This window comes from Castor canadensis, chromosome 10, assembly GCF_047511655.1.
Source record: "Castor canadensis chromosome 10, mCasCan1.hap1v2, whole genome shotgun sequence".
NCBI classification, from domain to species: domain Eukaryota; kingdom Metazoa; phylum Chordata; class Mammalia; order Rodentia; family Castoridae; genus Castor; species Castor canadensis.
This window is the reverse complement of record NC_133395.1, coordinates 30,225,747-30,247,147: the sequence shown is the minus strand read 5'-3', so window position 1 is coordinate 30,247,147 and position 21,401 is coordinate 30,225,747. Positions and strand designations below refer to the sequence as shown.

Here is a 21,401-nt window from a genome sequence, read left to right as displayed (position 1 = left end):
AGTTCAAGAACTTCTTCAAATGTATAGAAAAATGCTTATTAAAAATATGTAGTTCCAAGAAAAAGAATCTGCTATGGCGTACAATATCTTGATGGCTATGTTGTGGAAAATAACAAGTATGACTACTGAATTAAGAGTTTAATTGCCTCACCAGGCATAGTTTATTACTGCTAGCAATATGGTTTGGAATGAATCAATGTGTCCTAACACGTGTGCAAAGAAAACTGAACTTGTTATTCCCAAATTATGAAGGAATCTAGTTGTTTATACATATTATCAGCTTTGTAAAAGATCAAGTGCAAAATTTATCAAACTTAAAAAACTGTTATGCGTTGACCAGGTAGTTGATATATGAATGGTACAAATGTTTAAGTTTTTTGTTAAGCATATATTAAAGTATATGTAAAAATAAATTTATATAAAAATGGGAAGACCTAGTGCCCCAAAGGAGAAATGACTTGTCATTTTGTCATTTATAAAAAATGGAGGGACTCTTACAAATGGCACAAACTTGCCAAAAGTGAAAGTATAAATCATATAGTCCTATTCTTTGTCTGTTGAGTTCATTTATAGACAAGTTCTTTGCTTCAAACTTCTAGCTTCTGTACAATAACACGTAACATGCGATTTAAAGGATTTAAAAAAAAACATTCTTTTGTGAAGGATGACATTAATCTGCAAATACTTCACAAGGCTGGCACTTAACACAAAAAAATATATTCGGTGCTTAACTGTATGTGTAACTTTAATAAATAATCTTACCAAGTGTGTCACTGTTTACTAAGACATGTCCTCTACTATTTCACAACTAGATCTCTCTTAACTAGATTATAAAGACTTATGCACTTTAATAATGTATTTTCTGCAGAATCTGTGTCATATGAAGACAGGTTAGGTTACCATCAAGCTTTTTAATCTACATTATAGATGGTAGGTATATTTGCAATGGAACATAACAAAAACAGGTAATATTTGGCAACAATACAATTAAATATGAAATGAACATGCCGAATGCTGCCAAGTAGACCAAATCAGATCAGGACAAAAAAAGAGTTCTAATGAAAACTGAAAGTTGCAGAGGGAACTTCTGAAAACTTTTAATGGCTTTGTGGGTTGCCATAAGCATTCTATGTGTAACTTCACTTTCAGAATCTATAGCAGTCTTTTGACATAGTATTTTTATATTAATCACTCACAGCGAGAACTTTTTGACCACCAAGTGGACTAGTAAAGCAGTAAAGCAGCAAGAAGTAGGGAAAAAAAGGGCAATGAAGGTTTGTGTATGCATAACAGGAGTCATTAGGTGTGTAACATATTGGAGGGAAGAGGGAAAAGGAAATGTGAAGTCATTTCTTTGTACACACAATTTTCAGGATTCTCCACAGTGTGACTCCTGATGGATACAAATGTTTCTTCCTAATTTATATTAACATAACTGATGCAAGATGTAGGACAATTTCGAAACATTTTACTCTTTTTAGTAAGACTTTTATTTAAAAAAATTTCAAAATATAAAAATAACCATGGATATTTAACAAACGGAACAACATAATTCAACTATAAATAATAAAAATGTTGACAACCCCACATAAACAGGAAATCACTATAAACATTCTAAGCACACGAGTATTTTCCTAGTTCAAGTTTTGCCTTTTTCAGTTCAAGTTTTATTATCACTTTAAAAAATAAACAAAAAAAGCTGTTACAGCTTAACCAATTACTGTCGCTCCATTCAAAGAGCAGGGAATTTTCCCCCTATGCCAACACACATTCATGAAATGAGATACTTATGGGCACAGGTATTAAACACTGGAACAATCAAGCCTTCAGACAAAAAAAGACTCCTTTGGTGTTTTGAGATTTAACAGTCCACAGAAAGTGAATTAAAATAAACCACTCATTAAAGGAAATCTTGTGCCAAACAGTATGTTCTGAAGTATTATCACAGTCAAGATAGGCTCAAGATTCTGAGAATCAAAAGTACACATCTATGAATGCTTTGCTGATACCTAACAAGTGTACCTTAAGAACACCCACCAACGTGTTGGAATAAAATTTGGGGGACAAAACGAAAAGCTATACACCAATGCGAAACTTGCACAATGTAGTTAACACATCTCTTTGTAAGTCATCAAATGCTCTGGAAATATTTAAGAATCACTGTGCCCCCTGTTGAGTGAAAGATGAGAATTTAAAGTAGAGTAAGGTTACATAGTATCTTAGGACTAGAAAATTTTTCAATTTGAAATATGAGAAAACAGCCATGCTGAATATATCATTTTTAAGTTCTATAAAATCAACAACCTTTCTCTTATCAAAATTAACTATTTCCTTTTAGGGGATGTTGGGCACAAATAAGTATAATCATTCTGCATCATTTCTTAAACTATAAGATGTTCCTAATGGGCTGGGCGCTTTACCTGACTCAGCACAGATCACTCTTACAATTCTGCTACATTAGAATAAATCGCAAGCAATCACAGATTAAAGCCTAGCAAAGACCAGACAACAGATTCAAAATTGATACTGAAAGGTTCTGTAGCACCAATGACTTTTTCCTAAGACACTTGAGGGGCCTGTATCACTTTATAGTGTTATTTATCTTGTAACAAGACCAAAAATATTGTTGATCTGTATTTTGAGCATAAATATTTATAAACTCTATTAAAAAAACAAATATAGCATGACTAGAGCAGCTAATAGTGTAAAATCTAGGTATTGAAAAATATAAAGATATATAAAAGGCTTCCATAATGCAATCATGCAAAGGTAAACTTCATTCAGTTACACAAAAGTGATTTCGTACAGTTATCTACACATAGCTCCATGAGAATCCTATTCAAGAAAATAATAATAAAAAAGAATCTTATCTTTAATTAATCAATGTATGAGGACTTAAATATATAACTGACCAACTGGATCTCAAAGCAATTTCCAAAAAGCACAATGACCTTACTGAGAATCAAATCGGTTTGACCTGTTCAATGAATGACATGTTCAATTTGTTTTGCTTTATCTTGTTTTTAATTTAAAAGCAAAGGGAAAAAAAATGACAAAAAAAAAGCTGAAGATTATAGTGTGTGGTCCATATGTATTAACCAATCAAGTGTTATCAGCAAGTACTCTCTTCAGACAATGTTCTTTGGATTCTAACCTATCAGCTAAAGCACCATTAAAGAGAAAGCGAATCCTTCTTTGAAAGCATTTATGAACTCCATGCTGCTATCTGTTAGCTTGCAAATATGAGCCAAAAGAAAAGCCTAATTAAAAAAAAGAAAAAAGGCTTGTACGCTAATAGGTAATCATTGTATTAGATCTTCCACTATGTTCTCTTTAATCATGCCATTTATAACCAATTTGGATCAAAACAGATAATTTACCTTGTAACTGGTGGATTCGTTACATTCTTTTTATTATTCATGAAGACAATCACAATGCATATTCATGGGGAAAAAGTATTTTCAGAATAGCAGCTGTGTACAGAAAACAATGACTGGATAGAACAAAAAACCAAAAAACCCACATAAAACAAAAAAGAGTGAATAGAATCGGTGTAAATTGGACTTTTCTAATGAAGACTTGATACCAAGCACAACTTCTAATTTCTCAAAATGCCTCTTAAGAAACTATGGAAGAATATTCAAATTAATTCTGTGAAAATCTTCCATGGCGTCCTTCATAAAGAGTATCATGAATGAATATTTAGGATCTAATTGTACTTTTTGTATTCTACGCTATACTGCTTACAATATATACATACATTTTTTCAAAAAGGTGAAAACTCATCTTTAACAATGTTAGACACGTAACACTAGTTCCCCTTGCTTTTAAGATCGTCTGATGTCTTGATTATAAGTGAAAACATGAAAAAAATGCTCAAATTAAACATTTAATAGATATTTTTCAATATTTGTAACACAGATCATCATTTATTACTTGAAAATAATTAAGGTTATTTTCCTTGTTGGTTCTGAAGACCTAAAAATTAAAAAGCTATTTGGGTAAGTGACGTTGGCAATGACATAAATACGTTTGTAAGAAACAGGCAAGCTATTTCAGTGTTTTATAAAAAAGTATTTATCTTCTTCTCAAAATTATTTTAAGAGCCTATCTTAATCCCAGAAATATATCCTAAAACCAAACTTATGTTTAACCTTTTAATTCATTTTCTTCATTCTAATGAATACACTATCATGGCTTTATAGATTTCCTGGAGAAAATTTTTAGTTTGGCTGACTGAACCTATCTCTTATTAGGAAACCAAGGGGTCTTGTTCCTTCTTCCAAGGTGTTTGAAAAATAAATGTCTATAAAGGGAAGAAAACATTTATGAGTAAGGTCATACAAAGCATACATACAGATATACTTCTGGACTCAGATGTACTCTTAGAGAACTGTAATGATAAAATGCTAATTATAACTCATGTAAACATCTATTCAAATTGATAAAGAGCAAACAAAATGATAGGATGATATTAACAGTTGTCTGCAGACAGGACAGATCTTGCTCTTGTAGTCACAAAGCTAAATTCAGGCAATGATGATCTCTCTCTGCTGGAAAAAGAAAACACTATTAAAAAAAACCTTTGAAACTAGCAAATATATATAAACATCGAATCACACCATAAACCGATCTCCAATTTTTTTTTAACATTAAAAAACAGTCTATTTGAGAAGTATCAAAATCAAAATCAAAATTGCAGATGACTTATACAAAGGATCAGCTTTGGGCTAAAAGGATTTCAACAAAACCTCTTCCTTAATACACTAAATCGCAAAGATCACAGCACAGGTCATGGCTATAACTGAAATTTTTCAGTTAAGAAATCTAGTAACTAATCTTAGTGTATCTTCATAGAGGTGTGCGTACATAAATTTTTAAGAAACCATGAAACTCTAAAATGTTGTAAAGAAGAATAGAAGCAAAAATATTTTTCTTAAGGTTTCCCAAAGACTTCAAAGTAACTGCAAGATATATCTAATTTCCTTAAGCTCCATTATTATGATCATTTCATTCTTTAATCACCCTATATGATATGAAATTCTATACAAAGCATCCAGGTCAACAACAAAATTAAGGAACACATCAAAATCAAACAATGCCTGGTATATGAAGGAAGGCTAACTGTAGATGATGGGAAAATGAGGAATTGGATAAAATGAAGAGGGAGGAAGGAATTTAGGAAGGAGAAAATAAAAAGTTGATTCAAAATGAGTAAATCTGAAAAATGCTTTCAATTATATTATGAGCACAAAATACTGACAAACTGCAAGAAAGTTACCAAAATAGGTGTTTTTCTACCACGTACGATGTTTTCATTAGAAATTACTGACAACAGCAGCCACATTGACCAAGATTTCTTTCTTTCCTAGGAGTGTTATGTAGCTATTTAGAGATTATCTATTTCATCTGCTAAGTGTATAATGATCAGAGAGAAGAAAGATACAACTACTCTTTTCTAAGGGTCTGTACACATATCTTAGAGCAACTAGCCAGTTCAAGAAGTTAATAAAAGTTAAATCCCTGATATCTGGGAAATTTTCTTTCTGCCTTACAACTATTTTACACTGCCAATTTAAGTTCTACATTAAATTTCCATTTTTAATTTACAAAATTTTAAAAGAAAAGTTCTGAGAAAAAAACCAAAAGTGAATTTAGAAATCCATGTATTTCATGCAGGACATTTTTGTTTTAAAAGGCTAATAGACTTTTGTAGGAGTGTAATATAAGTTATAGAAGGGCTAAACTAGTTTTCTATAATTAGTCTATATTATGTGTAAGGGGAAAAAGAAAATATAGATTGGTAAAATTTGTATATTTTAAAATAGATGTTGATATTTCACCATACCAAACAAGCAACTGCTTTCCTTTTGAACTCTTATACCCAATAGTTAAGTGTTCCATTTATGAATGGAAATACAGTCCCACAAAACAGTTCTAGCAACAACATATTTCCTTCAATTAAGCTCAGGTGCTACAAGTAATCAGCTAAAACAGTAGAAGTCTTGTCTTTTTAGTAAACTACTGGCTGTTACATTTGATCAGATTACAATAAAACAAATGCTAAGGAATATTCTATTCGTGCAACATGTTTTCATTAAATGTTTGGGCATCTGTTAAATACTTAATTTTTATAATGTTACAATTGTCCAATAACATTTAAAGCACTGCTGAGAGACATAAAATATTGAGTAAAATATGTAAAATGACAACTGAACCATCCCTTGAGGTAATCCTAATCAATCTTTTATTTTAACCAATAATGCATACCTTCCCTCAATTTTTCTTCCCTGTAAATCTAGTTACCCTAGATTACCTTTAATCATTTTCCCACTCCCAACTCAAGCCTGCACAGCCCAGATGTGTAGAGTACAGCAACAAACTTGTTAGGAGGGCTAAAGAGTTTAAAATGTTTCTACTTTTAGGTAGCATATTGTAAAATGAAAGAGTAAGTGGAGTTAGAAGAGGATTTTATATTTGTGGCAGAACTGTGTTTTTCAGACAAATATTTTCCTTTTTAAACTTTATGCTTTTAGAAGCAAAAGGAAAAGTTGTAACTGAGAAGGGGAAGTGTAAGTGAATACAGAAGTTAATCTAAAGGTTGAATGGAATTTCTGTCAGCACATGCAAGCATTTGGGAACACTATACATAAAACTGTACCAAAAATATTGTATGAATTATCATAACTAAATCTAAGTTATTTCCACTGATGATAAAAACAACAGCTAAGGAGAACTAGTTTAAATTTATTAAATTGCTTTAGATCAGACACTACTGTAAGACCAGGAAAAGTACAGATGTGAATGGGCAACTTAGGAGATCACCCAGTCTGATCCCTTTCATTTTACAGATAAGGAAACAACCCTGGATAACGTTAAGAGACTTGTGTCTAAGGCCACAGGGCTGGTTGCAGAGCTGACACCAAAAGCTAAATTTCTTAATCCTTGTCCAGTTCTCTATGCTAGGTCACCTTTGCACATAAAAAATTAATGGGATGGACTAGTTAGGTGGCTCTCAGTATTTCTAATCATACACTCTAGTAGAAGCCCAAAGATAATTTTACCCTTGAAACTGACAACATTTAATACTCCAAAACATTAATGCCTTATTAATTGTTGTGGGAATTCCACTAGGATTACAGATATATACCTCCATCAGTACTTGTAGCTCTTCTAATAAGAACCTTAATCATACCAATTGTTTAACAGAACAGTCTCAGTGACTAAGGAGACCTTCAAGAGAGACTTTTGGAAAATTGATAAGAATTAACAAGGGAGGTAACTGTCACCCCATTATTGGAAATTTAAATATTCATCATTCATATTTCATTCAACAAACATCTGAGTGCCCACATGAGACAGGCTTTAAAATAAGCACTAGAGATAAAAAGATGAATAAGACATGGTCCCCTTCCTAGAGGAGCTTGTAATTTACTGGGGAAGACAAGACATATAAACAGGATAAATTTTACAACAGTCTGTAACAGAGATATGAACAAAGTGCTGTATTAAAAGGGAGAGTCCATATGAACTGCCTAATGACCAGTAAATCTACTGATTTTGTACAATATCTTTAAGGAAAGAACTACCATGTTTACTATAAATACAATCTCACACTCAATCAATAATTAGAAGAAGGCAGCAGCATAGTTTTCTTTTTTCTTTTTCTCCACTTTTCCTCTGTAATGTTGGCACTGAAATCAGAGTGCCTGTATTTTAATTTAGTCCCTTCCACTTACTAGCTATGACTCTGGGTAAGCCACTCCATTTCTAGTCTAAGTTCCTTACCTATAACTTTGGGTAAGCCACTCCATTTCTAGTCTAAGTTCCTTACCTATAACTTTGGGTAAGCCACTCCATTTCTAGTCTAAGTTCCTTACCTATAAAATGGAAATTTACATCTAGTTCAAAAAAGGTATCTTAAGTTTTCAACGAGAACGTATGAAAGTACATGTAGAATACTGGTAGTTATACACATTCACAAATTTTAAAATCCAATAGCAACACACTATTAAGTAACACAGTTAAAATCACATTAATGTTTATAAAAGTATAATTGTGAACCTAATGAATGCTGATAATATTTAATTCCCACTGAAATATACACATTTGTACTTCTCTTCTAACTCATTCAAATCAACACGGCTTAAAATATTTTAAATTCTCACTACAGGATTTAAGGCAAGGGAAACTGATTAGCATTTATGGACTGAACCATACAGAACAGGTAATTTAACTTATAATATTTAACAAAAATTTTGAAATACCAGGCTAAAACTTCTTAGTTAAATTATAAAGCCAAATATCAGCATGGAGATTTAAGTGGCCTTTGAAAGATTTACTTTCTTTATAATACCTGTTTGGTGTAAAGAGAAGAAACGTGAGCCTCTGCCAATTTGGCATCTTTCACGACTACTAAAAAGAAAAGAAAACAAACTTACCTAATGAATCAGATTAGCACATAATCAACATACAAGAGACTTTTTAAAAATGTATCACAGATCTAAGAAAAGGTTTTGAGTAAAGTTAGTATCTTGACAACTAAAACCTGACTTTGAAATTTTAAATATAAACATATACCAACTCCAAGTCAAAGCATTCTTGTGAGGTAGTATTAACAAGAACATACAACTTTAACTTTTTAACCCCAAGTGTGGGGAGGGGGGGAAGAGGAAAGGAAGAAAAATAAAACCACACCCACAAGTTACTTCATTCACAGAAGACCATGGTGGTGGTAGTGAAATTATAGTTTTTGATTGTGATGACTCCAAAATATGAAGGTGATGATTGTTTTAAATGTGATTTTTAATATCACTATAATCTCAAGAGAGACAGAAATACTTGCAACAGAAATGATGAATTTTAAAGATTAACATCTCCCACCCCCTCATTCTGCAAAGAACATATTTATTTCCTGGAAACTGCTATATCAACTTTCAGTGATCATGTTCACTTGTCAGAGAAAGCCACTTAAAAATCACAATTTTGTTGCAAATGTCAAAGATTTTTATATAAATATAGGAAATGCACACTTAAAATATCAGACTGGAACACTTACCAAACAGTGTTTTCCTAAAGTAGTATCTATAGTACATTTCTTTATTCATACATCTTCAAATGGTCAAGTTTTCTTTCATACATCCAAAATGTAATATGATGTTTTCTTATTCATCAAATGTTAGCTCTATTTGAAGTCTGGTTCCAAACTAATCAGCCTGCTTTTAAATTTTAAGACATCTGTTGAAAATTTATAGGATCAAACCAAACTGAAGTGGAATAAATTTTAAACATTGGATTGCACATTACTGTAAAAGTACCAGTAATCATTATTGTTAAATTAGTGATTATAGCTCCTTTTGTGATAACTGGGGGTAAGGGTAGATCACTGTCTGGAATGGTCTATTTCAGGCTTTTTTTTTTTCTTGTTCTTTTTTTTTCCTTTTCTTTCTTTTTCTTTTTTTTTTTTTCTTTTTTTAAATCAAGGAACATTGTCTTGACCTTTTTTTTTTGTCATTGCTTTTTTTTTTTCTTTTTTTCTTTGTAAGAGACCATTCCACTTTATTTTTTAACATCCAGATGCATAGAACTCATATGTAAAGCAGTCATACACCATTATCATTAAAACCCATGTGGTAAAATACATACACAAGTCCAACAAAAGGCTAATACATAGTAAAGCCTAAGCATACTACTATGTAATATTATGAATACATAACGTGGAGACTTTAGTTAGAGTACTATGTTATCTATTCATTTTTGAAAACACTCATTAAGATTTTAAATGCAAATTCATTCCTTATTTGGAGTAAAACAAAATCCTCTTAATTTATAACATGTATTGGGTCATAAGTTTTCAAATCTATTCATTAAATTACAAAGAGCCCAAAGAATTCTGTAATGTTGAGTAGAAGTATGTAATAAAAACATTGCATATGTTCTAGTGTGATGTCTTTAGCAATTGTTTACTGAATAAAATGCAAACATCAATTTCAAAATACAGGATCAGAAGGTAATTTTCTTCTTTTTTGTCTATTTATGAAATCCATCTTCACCACATTTTACCAAAACTTGTTTTTACAAATATGCAAAAGTACATTAGATAATACTAATGAAACACAGGTAGAGTTCTAGCATATGCAGATCAATGATCAGTCAAATCATCTTCTCCAAGAACGAGATTCATTGTCCTCTTCTTCTTCATCATCATCTTGAAGTAATGAGTCATCCACCAAAGACTCTTCCTGAAACTTTAGGTTAAAATGCATTTAGGAATTTACCCAAAAACAAAACAACAAAAAAAAAAGAACAAAAAAGACAAGAAAAAAAAAAAAGGTGACACTTTTAAACACTGTTCTTTGAGTCGAATTCATATGGTTATTTTTATACCTAAAATACTGAAGAAACAAAGAAAAGCAAGCTCTATCCATTCAATGATTTTTCTACAGTATGTTCTTATTGCTTGCGTAAAACAACCACTAAAGAAATATCAAGTTAAGAGTTTGTACAATGCCATTTCTCCTACCTCTGACATACTACACCATCTTGTGTCCCTTCAAAATACTGCTTAATACTTCTTTAAAAAAAGAAAATGTCAAGTTTTCTCTGACTTACTCTGTCTAGCTCTGAACACTGAATAAACCAATGACTTGTAAAATTCTATAAACATTTCTATTTCTTTTCTATTATATGTAATAAACATTTTTAATAGCATTCCTTTCTTTTCCCCAATCCCTTCATAGAAGCCTCACAGACTGCTTTTCCAAACTTTTCAAAATACCTAATACCAGGAGCTCTCCTGCTTTTCTCCCCATTCAATTCAAACTCATGGAAGGACAAAGGTATAATCTAAAATATAAAATGACAAATCATGTATATGAGTTTCAAAATACACATTTTATTCTTGCATTTGACTACGGATATGTATAACAGCCTTGAAATGTTTTTCAAACAAAATGATGATCTAACAAAGGTAAAACCTAAAATCATTTAGTTTCTTCATCTTACCTTGATTTTTTAACTTCTTTAACTTTTTCTACAGTTCCCCCCCCCACCCCCCATGATTCAGCAAAACGGAGTTGCTTACTTTTAAGTTTCTGGTTTCAAAAGGCTCTGTGACCTATATGCCCACACCTTCAGCCATCAGACTAATTGCTGTTACTAAAGAAAAATGCAGTCTTTTACATCTATCCTGAACCTTGTTATTCTACCTAAAACACCTCTCTCAACTGTATTTTCAGCCCCAGCACACAGTTATGGAAAACCACTGTTTCACTCAAGATCCAGCTCCACTGTCAATACATCTTTCAAGATTATTCTGAACAGAAACAACCACTCCTTCCTTAGGGTTCCCACAGCATATTGTTCAAATCTTTATTCAGCGTATCAATCTGCCTTCTATTGTAATTAGTTTCTTATGTATCTGCCACCACCCTCCTTTTCAAATTATAAGCTCCTTGATGATAGGGACCGTGTCTTATTCATTTTTTTTGGCCTAAGAATCTACCAGGTAGCAGGCATTCATTCTAATCAACTAAAACAATATAAATTAAAAGAAAGCTGAAATGTTATAGGATATCCTAAAACTTAAAATATCATAAGATTTCCTCTTGTGGATAAAGAGCTAATGAATATTATCATCTAAGAGTAAATGAAAACTGTATATACTTTTTGGACTAGCAATCCACAGGTCTTCTCATTAATCCAGAAAATTTAAAGTTATCTGCATTTATCTGATATACCCTATTCTAGAATATGGCTGTTTTCTGTTAAAATTACAGCCATAAAAATCACATTTTATATGTAAACTATAAGCAATTAAGGGTAAAAACAAGTGGGAAAAAACATACTTCCTCTTCATCAGGTTCAGCTTCTTCTGTTTCCATAGCTGAAATATTAGTTACCGGTTTATTCCACGCCAGTTTTAGATCTTGCCCTTTGAAACGAGCTCCATGAACTGCAGCCTGAAACAGTTAAGAACATTAGAGTATAGAACATTAATAACTGAGGAAAAAAATTGATTTTAGTGTCTAATATTTAAATTATAGTAGTTAAATTCAACTGAAGATTTATCTATTAATTTGACTTTGGCTATTTACTTCATAATTTGCTATTTATTAATTATAATTTGTAACTTACTTTCTAAAAAAGAATTATACCAGTGATTCAAAATATTCAAAAAGAAAACAATTTCTCATAATTGAGTAAAATTACTTCACTACAGGCCAATATTTGGCTAAAAGAAATTTATCTAAAATGTATACAAATGATCACTACTATTTAAGGCAAAAATCCCAACAAACTTCAGGCTTTTGACTATGGTTTGTGAATCAGTGTCTAAATAAGTATGGACAGGCTAAAAAAATTTAACTGTTAATTTAAAAATTATATATATATATATTTTAAACTAAAAAACCTTAACATTCAAAAATAATTTTGCATATGAAGTGGATTATTTTCAAATTACATCAAATGATCACAACTAATATAAAATATTTGATATGTAACTTAATGCAAAATAAAAACATGTCAAGGAAGGGAGTGAGGGGGTGTGGGGGGGAGACAATCCTGAAATTCACTATTGACTATTTTCTACAAAGCTTTTACAAGGGAATATGATAAAACTTTAATTTAGGAAATAGTCTTGCTACAGTAAGTGACTGGTCTGGAAACAGTATATTCAAATTAAAGTAACATGAAAGAACATAAATCAATGTTAGCAACATACTGAAATAATTCATAGTCACAAAAGATTTATAGAACAATCTCAAAATACAGCATAATGTGAAATGTAGAAACAATTACATGTTCAATGACATCTGAACATGAGTTGTGTGATATAAAGTCCCCAGGTATAAATTTTAAATCTGCACATACAAATTGATGATAAATTCAAAAGATTTCATTTCATGCCTATTAAAATGCAGCTTAGTTTTAGCTCATGATCTTACCACAATGTCATACAACTAGAATATAAAAAGAAAAAAAACTTTAGTGCTCACTTAGCACATAATGCTACAATTGGAACAATACAGAGAAGATTAGCATGGCCTCTGTGCAAAGATAACAAATTCATGAAGCGTTCCATATTTAAAAAGAAAATTCCAAAAATCTTACATTTATGTTCAAAAACAACTGCAATTTTTAAAAACAAAAACAATTACACAAAAATATCATAATACTATAAGGAATATTGATTTTCTTATCCAAAGTACCTACACAAAAGTAATTTCCTCACTTAGCTAAAAATAATCTCAGAAAGAAAAACTGTTGCTGATATTTTCTGCAGTGAGTTTTTTGGGAGAGCGCTGTCACTATTTATTTATTTGTTTGTTTTTGTGGTTGCTTTCTGAGATAGGGTCTCACATGCAGCCTAGGCTGGCCTTGAATTTATGATCCTCTGAGACTAGAGGTGTGCAACACCACATTCAGCTACAGTAAATTCTTGACAAACATTTCTAATGATCAAATTTTATACATCTATATTCACCACATACTTCAAATTTATAAGGTGAACTTACAAGTTTCTAATCTCAATTTCAATTTTTCACAAGGTGATTTTTTTAAAGTAGATATATTTGACTTTTAATTAATTTTGCTCCATTAGAAACTTTTGACTATTAGATTGTGCAAACTTTTGAAATAATTGAGTCTATGCTTTTTGAGGAAGTGAATTTTATTTAAGGACATTAAAATTTTCTGACATTACAAGAAACACTATTACATAATTACTTTCATTTTAGTAAAAACCATATTTTTATAATAAAGTTCAAGAAACCAGCATTTCAGGTAATTTGTAACATAAAATATTTAATATTTAAACAGGTCCTTCTGCAATCCACCCACTTTATATATTTTTTTAAATTCAGAGTTTAGGTCTCATAGAGTAAAAAAAATACATATATATCACAATCCATGACTATCCCTAAGAGATAACACTATTTTATGAAAAGTTAGTAAGATGCTATAAATGTTTTTCTATACATACACTAAAATAATTTGTACATGTAACTATGCATAATACAGGAAGGTACTTTACTGATTTATAACTTCCTTCTTGCATTATTGACTCATATTTAGAATTGGTGCAATTAGGCTAAGTATATATAAATAGCCTTTGAAGAAAAAGTGTCATATTTATTGGTATGGATATATATTTAGCCTAATTACACCAATTCTATATATATATATATATATATATATATATATATATATATATATATATATATATATATATATAAACAATCGTGTGTGGTTTTTTTTTTTTTTTGTGGTACTAGGGTTTGAATTCAGGGTTTCATGCTTGCTAGGCAGACACTCTAACCACTTGAGTCATACTTCCAGCTAATCGTGTGTGTTTGCACGCCTTGTGTGACTTTCTTCATTTTGACTTTTTTTCATTACCTGGTCTGCTTGTCTTTTTGTAATGGAACAGAGTTTTATCGTACTGATGGCAACATATTTTCCCCTATTAAGAGTTTGGGTTTTGTTTAGAATACATGCTTTTATTAGAAAGAAAGAAACAGTTGTTGTACTTTTGTTTTTATCATGAAGTTTTAAATTTTCATGAACGGGAATTTATCAGCATTTTCCTTTATGAATATTGTGCCATGTATAATTTTCAAAAAGCCTTCACTGCACTAAGATTATTTTTAGAAATTCTTAGGGTAATTTCTGAGACAGGATCTTTTCTTTTCTTTTTCTTTTTTTTTTTTGGTGGTACTGGGTTTTTAAGTCAGGGCTTTGAGCTTGCTTGGCAGTTTACTTCTTGAGCCACATAACCCAACGTGAGACACCAGACAGGGTCTTGCTATGTAGCTCAGGCTGGCTCAAAGTTCCCATCACCTTTTACCTTTCATATCTACTTTGAATTTATTTAACATAAAAAAAGACATAATGGCTTATTTTCTCCACATAGCTACTCTGTTGTTTCAATATCATTCACTAAATAATTTGTGACTTTAACCATTTCCTTAGTAATCTTCTAAAATCCATATATACAAATTTAGGTCTACTTCTGAACTCAACTTTGTTCTATAATCCATGTCTATTCTTTGTCATTACTGTTTTTTTTTAAATATTTTAACTTTCAATTCCATCATAAATTCAGTATCATTTTGCATCTTCTTTTTTTATATTATTATTCTGATGCTATTTGTTGCTGTGAACTTTGGAATCTTTTGACCAACCTCAGTCTCATACTATTTTAACACTGTTAATTAATAATAGAATGTGAACTGTATCAGTGTTTTCCTAGCAATGCCTAACTATGGCAGTGCTTCAAGAATCTGCAAGTTTTTCATTAAAATGTACATGTAAAAATGAACTTCATAGTTGTGTTTAAAATGCTAAAAAACATGGTAAGTTTACATATGCTTTATCACATGTCTAGTTAAGGCAGTACAGTCATAAAGATTTAAGAGGGGATTAAATATAAAGCCCCACAAACTAACTAAAAAAGGGAAATAACTTCATCTCAATGGAAATATAATTGACAATCTAAAAACAACAAATGAAGTACCATGTTAAAGGCAGAAAAGATACAAACAAGTTTCTTAAAAGATATGCTTTAAAACTCATTAGCTTCACCAATGAATTCTAGTAAATTTTTACAAAACATATATACTTACATTATCTCAGAATACAAAGTTGGAAAGTTTCTAATTAATTCCTATGAAAACAGGTAATATTGATGCCTGATAAAAATATCCCTCCAAACATCTATAAAGCAATCTTACTTTTGAAAATCAATTTAAAAGGAGAGATTTTAGTGAGCAAAGAGTTTTTTTTAGCATGGATGAATGGTGAGCTCAATATTGAAAAGAAATACGAAGAGAAGGAACAAAAAAATCTTCAGTGCTCTTTAAGTACCCAGAAAGTATAATATAGAAATCAATTTCTGATTAAAAGTTTTTACAGCTTTTATAAACAGGCACAGTTTATATTCTACCTTTAGACAAAAAGTCAGCATCACACAAAATACTGAAAATACTAGAAGCCTTTTTGTTCATTTCATGAGCAAACATTATCACTAATAATGCTTCTGAGATGAGCAGGAACTGTTTACATGATATGATAACAAATACTTGGAAAAGCTAGGAGAACAAAATTAAAACTGTCAGACCATGTTTTAGTAAGATGGTACTTATATATTTAATAAAAACAGATGAATAGCTTTCTTATGGACAATCAAAATAATAAAAGATTCTCAGTTAAAACTGCACTAAGAAAGACTCATGATTAGGGAGAAAATTTGTAGATAATATACACTTTTCATACAGAGAAAACCTTAAACCTATTAAGCAATGTACACCCTGTAAGAAAACCTTAAAACGCTCCTGCAGCATAGAAGGAGAATGAAGAACTTGAAAGACAGTGATGTTTTAGAGAAAGGTTTAGAGACCACTGAAGAATATAGGAAAAAAAAATTTTTAATTTAGAAAAATAGTAAGGCAAATGGCAGAAATAGAAGTTAAGTAGCATTTATGCTGAGGGTATGGTTCAAGTGGTAGGAGTTGTCTGCCTAGCTAGTGCTAGGCTCAATGCAAGCTCCAGAAAAGAAAAAAAAAAAGTTAACATTTAGACATGTGAAAACAAGTCAGCTTCAATTATAAGAGAGAAGTATACTAAAGCTGAAATGACAGTGGGATGAGACAAAATACCCTTGTAAGTTCCAGCTACTTAGGAGGGTGAGACACTAGGACTGAAAGTTTAAGACCAGCCTGGGTAACACAGCGAGATACTGTCTCTTATTTAAAAAACAACAAAAAGCCTGAAATGAACACGGGTGTGCAGGTGCCTCTGGAGTAACTTGTGTTACATCCGCAGTGCTACTCACAATAGCTAAGTTATGAAAACAACCAAGAAGCCCCACTACTGATGAATGGATCAAGAAAATTTGGTACTTGTACACAATGGAATTTTACTCAGCCACGAAGAAGAATGAAATCTTATCGTTTGCAGGTAAATGGATGGAACTAGAGAACATCTTTCTGAGCGAGGTCAGCCAGGCTCAGAAGACCAAAAATCGTATGTTCTCCCTCATATGTGGACTTTAAATTCAGAGCAAATGCAGCAATGTGGTTAGACTTGGATCACATGACAAGGGAACACATACCAGAGATATAGGAATAGGCAGAAAACCAACAACATGAAAACATTTGATGTCCCCACTTCAGAGGAACTAATACAGAAACCTTAAAATGACAGGTTATCATGAGCAGGGGATCAGGAACCAATGTAAAGATCAGTCAGAGTTGAATCAACATGGGTCATAACACACGGGTACACAAAAGCAATAGTAGGAATCTCTCTGTATAGCTATCCTTACCTCAACTAGCAAAATCGCTTTGTCTTCCTTATTACATTTATGTCTTTTCTTCAACAAAATTAGTGGTAAGGACAGAACAGGACCTACCTGGAACTGAGGGGGAGGGGGAGAAGTATAGGGGAGCGGGGCAGGGGGGAGAAATGACCCAAATGGTGTATGCACATGTGAATAAATGAACAACAACAACAACAAAAAGCCTGAAATGGGTTGTCATAAAGGGTAAAACTTTATTAGTGAAGTTTTTGATACCTCACTGTGGCAAGAATGAGGAAAAACTACATACCTATGGGTATTTCTTTCATAACAAAAGTGGTAAGACCGTTATATAAAGTATATATATATATATACTATGTGACAAGAAAAGGGGAAAAAGGCATGCTTTGGTGGGACACAAATGAGAACCCATGTTGTTCTGCAGAGACTGGAAAAAACTGACATAAGGTATAGATGTTTATGTACTACTTACTTACTTAAATGATAACAAATGCAAAAATATGTAAAAGTTAATTTTTTGTAATGAATTTCTCACTTATTTGAGGAAGATGATCAAATAAAGAGAGTTGAATTTTAGAACTTATAAAAACTTCTATTCTTTTAACTCCTGACCAAGGCACATGGTCAGTTTCTTACCAGCTTCAAACTTAACTAATTTTGTATCACACTTCCCATGATACAATAGTACTTAAGAATTAAATGTTAGCAAAAGGACACACAAAACTATGTATATTATCTGATTTCTTTTAGCTAAATGCACTTCTACCATACTGTTCTTGGCATAAATTTACCATTTATTAATTTGGTGCCATCAGCTCTATTAATATTGTATCATTCTCTGTGAATCCTTCCAATTCTGGACTTCTAACTTCAGATCTACAGAATAAGTGTTGATATCATTTCCTCAATCTTGTCAATATTGTTTCATTGATTTACCAATCGCTCATTTTGAGAAAACCCAGAATACCAATGAGAGGGTTTACTATGTCTCAGACACTAAATACCTTACAGTTTTTGAATCAGCAAATTCTCATAATTAATGGGAGTTTAAGGATGGATATGAAAAACTTGTCAGTAGAGCAAGACTTTCTGGTGATACAAAAACCTCTCTCTCGCTCTTTGAGTTTAGGACTACAGAGTTCAGCTTTGGGACTGATTCTCCTAAACTAGGATCTTAACCATCCCTATTTTGAAACAGGAGCCTACTCTTTTGCAAACGTACAGGGAAAACTGAGAGAAGAAAAAGTCATGGGATGAGGCTACTTCTTTCTGTCCTATTTGGATACTACTCATCTTTAATATGTTGGCATACAGAGAGACAAACAGAAAACAGAAAATAATAGCAATCATGTTGTAGTTAACCAGTCAAACCACAATCATCTTTCACTGAAAGCTCAGTGTCCTTGCTTATATGTTTATTCTTTATACGCCAACATTTTTCCTGGGGAAAATTTCTCAATTTTCAGTTTTACATGAATGCCTCAATGATTTTGTTCTTATACTTTCACCCTGAAATACTATGCATCTACTGGTTATGGAAAAGTCATTCAATTGTCCAGAACAAAGATCCAGAAAACAAGAACAATGTAATATTTAGAAATAAACCACTGGCAAAGGTTTGATAATATTTTTTTTCTTGGAAAGAACTATCCTTTTTCCTGAGCTTACGTCCTCCTACATTTTTGGTATTAGAATTTCTTTCATTTTTTTTGGACTAGAGATATAGCTCAAATGGTAGACTGCCTGCCTAACAAGCTCAAGCCCTAAGTTCAAACCCCAGCACCACCACTACAAAAAAAGAAAAAAAAAAAAAACAAAAAAAAACCCCTTAACTCCCAAAAGAATGAACAACCCAATGCAGAAATGGGCACATAAAACTAAACAGGGAATTCTCAAAGGAAAATGCACAAAAGGCCAATAAATATATAATGTGTGAACTTCCCTGGCCATAAAAGAAATGCAGATCAAAACTACCCTAAGATTTAATCTCATCCCAGTTAGAACGGCTTCCTTCAACAACAAAAACAACAGATGTTGGGGAGGATGTGGTGAAACAGGAACTCTGATACATTATTGGTGAAAATGTAAATTAGTACAACCACTATGGAAAGTAGTATAGAGATTCCTTAAAAAACTAAAAATAGAACTGCCATTCAATCCAGTGATACCACTCCTGAGCACATACAAAACAGAATGTAAGAAAGGATACAATGTTTATTACAGTACTGTTCACAATAGCTAAGCTATGGAAACAACCCAGATGCCCTACAGCTGATAAACAGATTGAGAAAATGTGGTATATACAGGCAATGGAGTTTTATTCAGCCATAAGGAAGAATGAAATTATGTCGTTTGCAGGTAAATGTATGGAACTGGAGGACAGCATGTTAAGTGAAGTAAGCTAGGTTCAGAAACAAAGGCCACTGTTTTCAGATGTGGAAGATAGATCCAAAAGATAAACATACATACAAAAAGAAACATGACCATATACACATTTATATATGGAACATTTATATATAGAATAGTGGAACTACTCTAAATTTGGGTGAGGAAGGAAAGGAAAACAGAATAATAGTCAACAATATTGACATACATTGCACCTGTGTAGGTAGAGGACTTAATGGTATGTAATGAAGTTATTGAGTAATAGGGGGTAGGAAGTAAAGGATAAGGGAGAATAAAAGAGGGGGTTGAACTGACAAAATATATTCACAGCTGGGATACATGGAGAAACCCCTTTGAATACTAACTTTGAAAGTAAAAATGAAAGAGGACTGTAAAATAAGATACGGGGTGTATGTGTCAGGGAGGTGTGCTTTTGGGAGGGGAGAATGGAGGAGATAAGGGTGAAGGAATATGGCTGATGGGTATAGTATACACATTTGAAATAGAATGGTAAAACCTCTTGCAAGTGTTTTAAGTGGGGTGGGCAAGGGGAGGGGGGGAGTGGTGGGGATAGTCTAACAATAACTAAGACTATTCAGAATTGTCACAGTGACTCTCCCTCTGTACAATGAATATATGCTAATAAAAATGAAAAAAAATCCCTTAATTTTATATAATGGTGATGACAGTACATGGCAATCCATCTTGTATTTTCCATTCTACTTAACACAAATTTTTAACTTTTGGGCTTAAGGAAATGTTCATGGTTTAACAATTTCAAATGCTTATCATAGCAGTGGTAGCTTAGTCCTTTCAAGCCTATTATTTAAGTTCAGCTAAATGGTATTTACCCTGAATAGGTAACTCTAATGAGAATTAATTTTAGTTTTTCTACCTTAATATTTAAGTCTTTCTTAATTCCTATTTTTATGATTGCTACTGACTTTGGAAAATGTATACACTACTAAAAATATTACAAAAAAACACACATATTTAAGGTAGAAAAGGTTAAGACCTAAAGGAAAAGGTGTATGTCAACAGGTTTTACCAATAGTAAAACTTCCAAAAATGAATTAAGAAACAGGTTTAAAAAGCCTTTTTAAGTACTGAGGGAGTAGTAGATACAATTTTTTTTTTGCAAGAGTTTATTGAGATAGAAAAGTGTGAAGTGGGGAAGTTTACTGAGATAAAAAATTGTAAAGCAGTAGAGACCCCAAAGTTGCAGGAGTAGGCACATTTAAAAAATTCTTCTTAAACTCATGATCTTAATAACATTTTAACCACTTGTGTACCTACTGTTTTATAACATGAATATTTCCAAGAAGATAAATTTAACAGAAAGAAATGTTACTCAGTCTACCTATCTATAGACTGAAAATCATCCTGAAGTCATCACTGAGAAGGAAGTTTATTCCAACCTTATACTCAAACCTACCTAACTTTTTATATTAAAGTTCTACTTTTAAAATATAACATATATATACAACACACACACACATTTGTAAGAAAGTTTTAAATTCTCACCAAATATAGATATTTTAATTCCATAAAAGATTACTACATAAAAAATTACTCAAAACTAAATTTTGGGCTGGAGAGGTGGAGTTCACTGGTAGAGGGCATGTTTAGCATGTGTGAAGCCCTGGGTTTAGTCCTCAGCATCAAAAAACAAAAACTAAACAAAAAAGCCTCCTAC

General features: G+C 31.8%; 1 protein-coding gene and 1 pseudogene across 17 annotated transcripts in view; one reads left to right on the top strand and one right to left on the bottom strand.

Moving 5' to 3' along the window:
• Positions 1-3,083: 3,083 nt before the first annotated feature.
• Positions 3,084-21,401, bottom strand: part of Rbm26 (RNA binding motif protein 26) — an 84,025-nt gene continuing 65,707 nt past the window's right edge. For 11 of the 17 annotated variants that reach the window (XM_020186280.2, XM_020186286.2, XM_074043165.1 and 8 more), the window contains 3 exons: positions 11,847-11,960; positions 8,357-10,247; positions 3,084-4,553 (listed from right to left, as the gene is read on the bottom strand). In XM_020186280.2, the coding sequence (XP_020041869.1) occupies positions 10,158-10,247; positions 11,847-11,960 (204 nt within the window). In that variant the 3' untranslated portion in view covers positions 3,084-4,553; positions 8,357-10,157. The remainder of the gene's footprint in view (positions 4,554-8,356; positions 10,248-11,846; positions 11,961-21,401) is intronic. The other 6 variants (XM_074043160.1, XM_074043162.1, XM_074043163.1 and 3 more) reach the window with 6 other exon arrangements.
• Positions 12,991-13,090, top strand: LOC141413138 (U6 spliceosomal RNA; annotated as a pseudogene).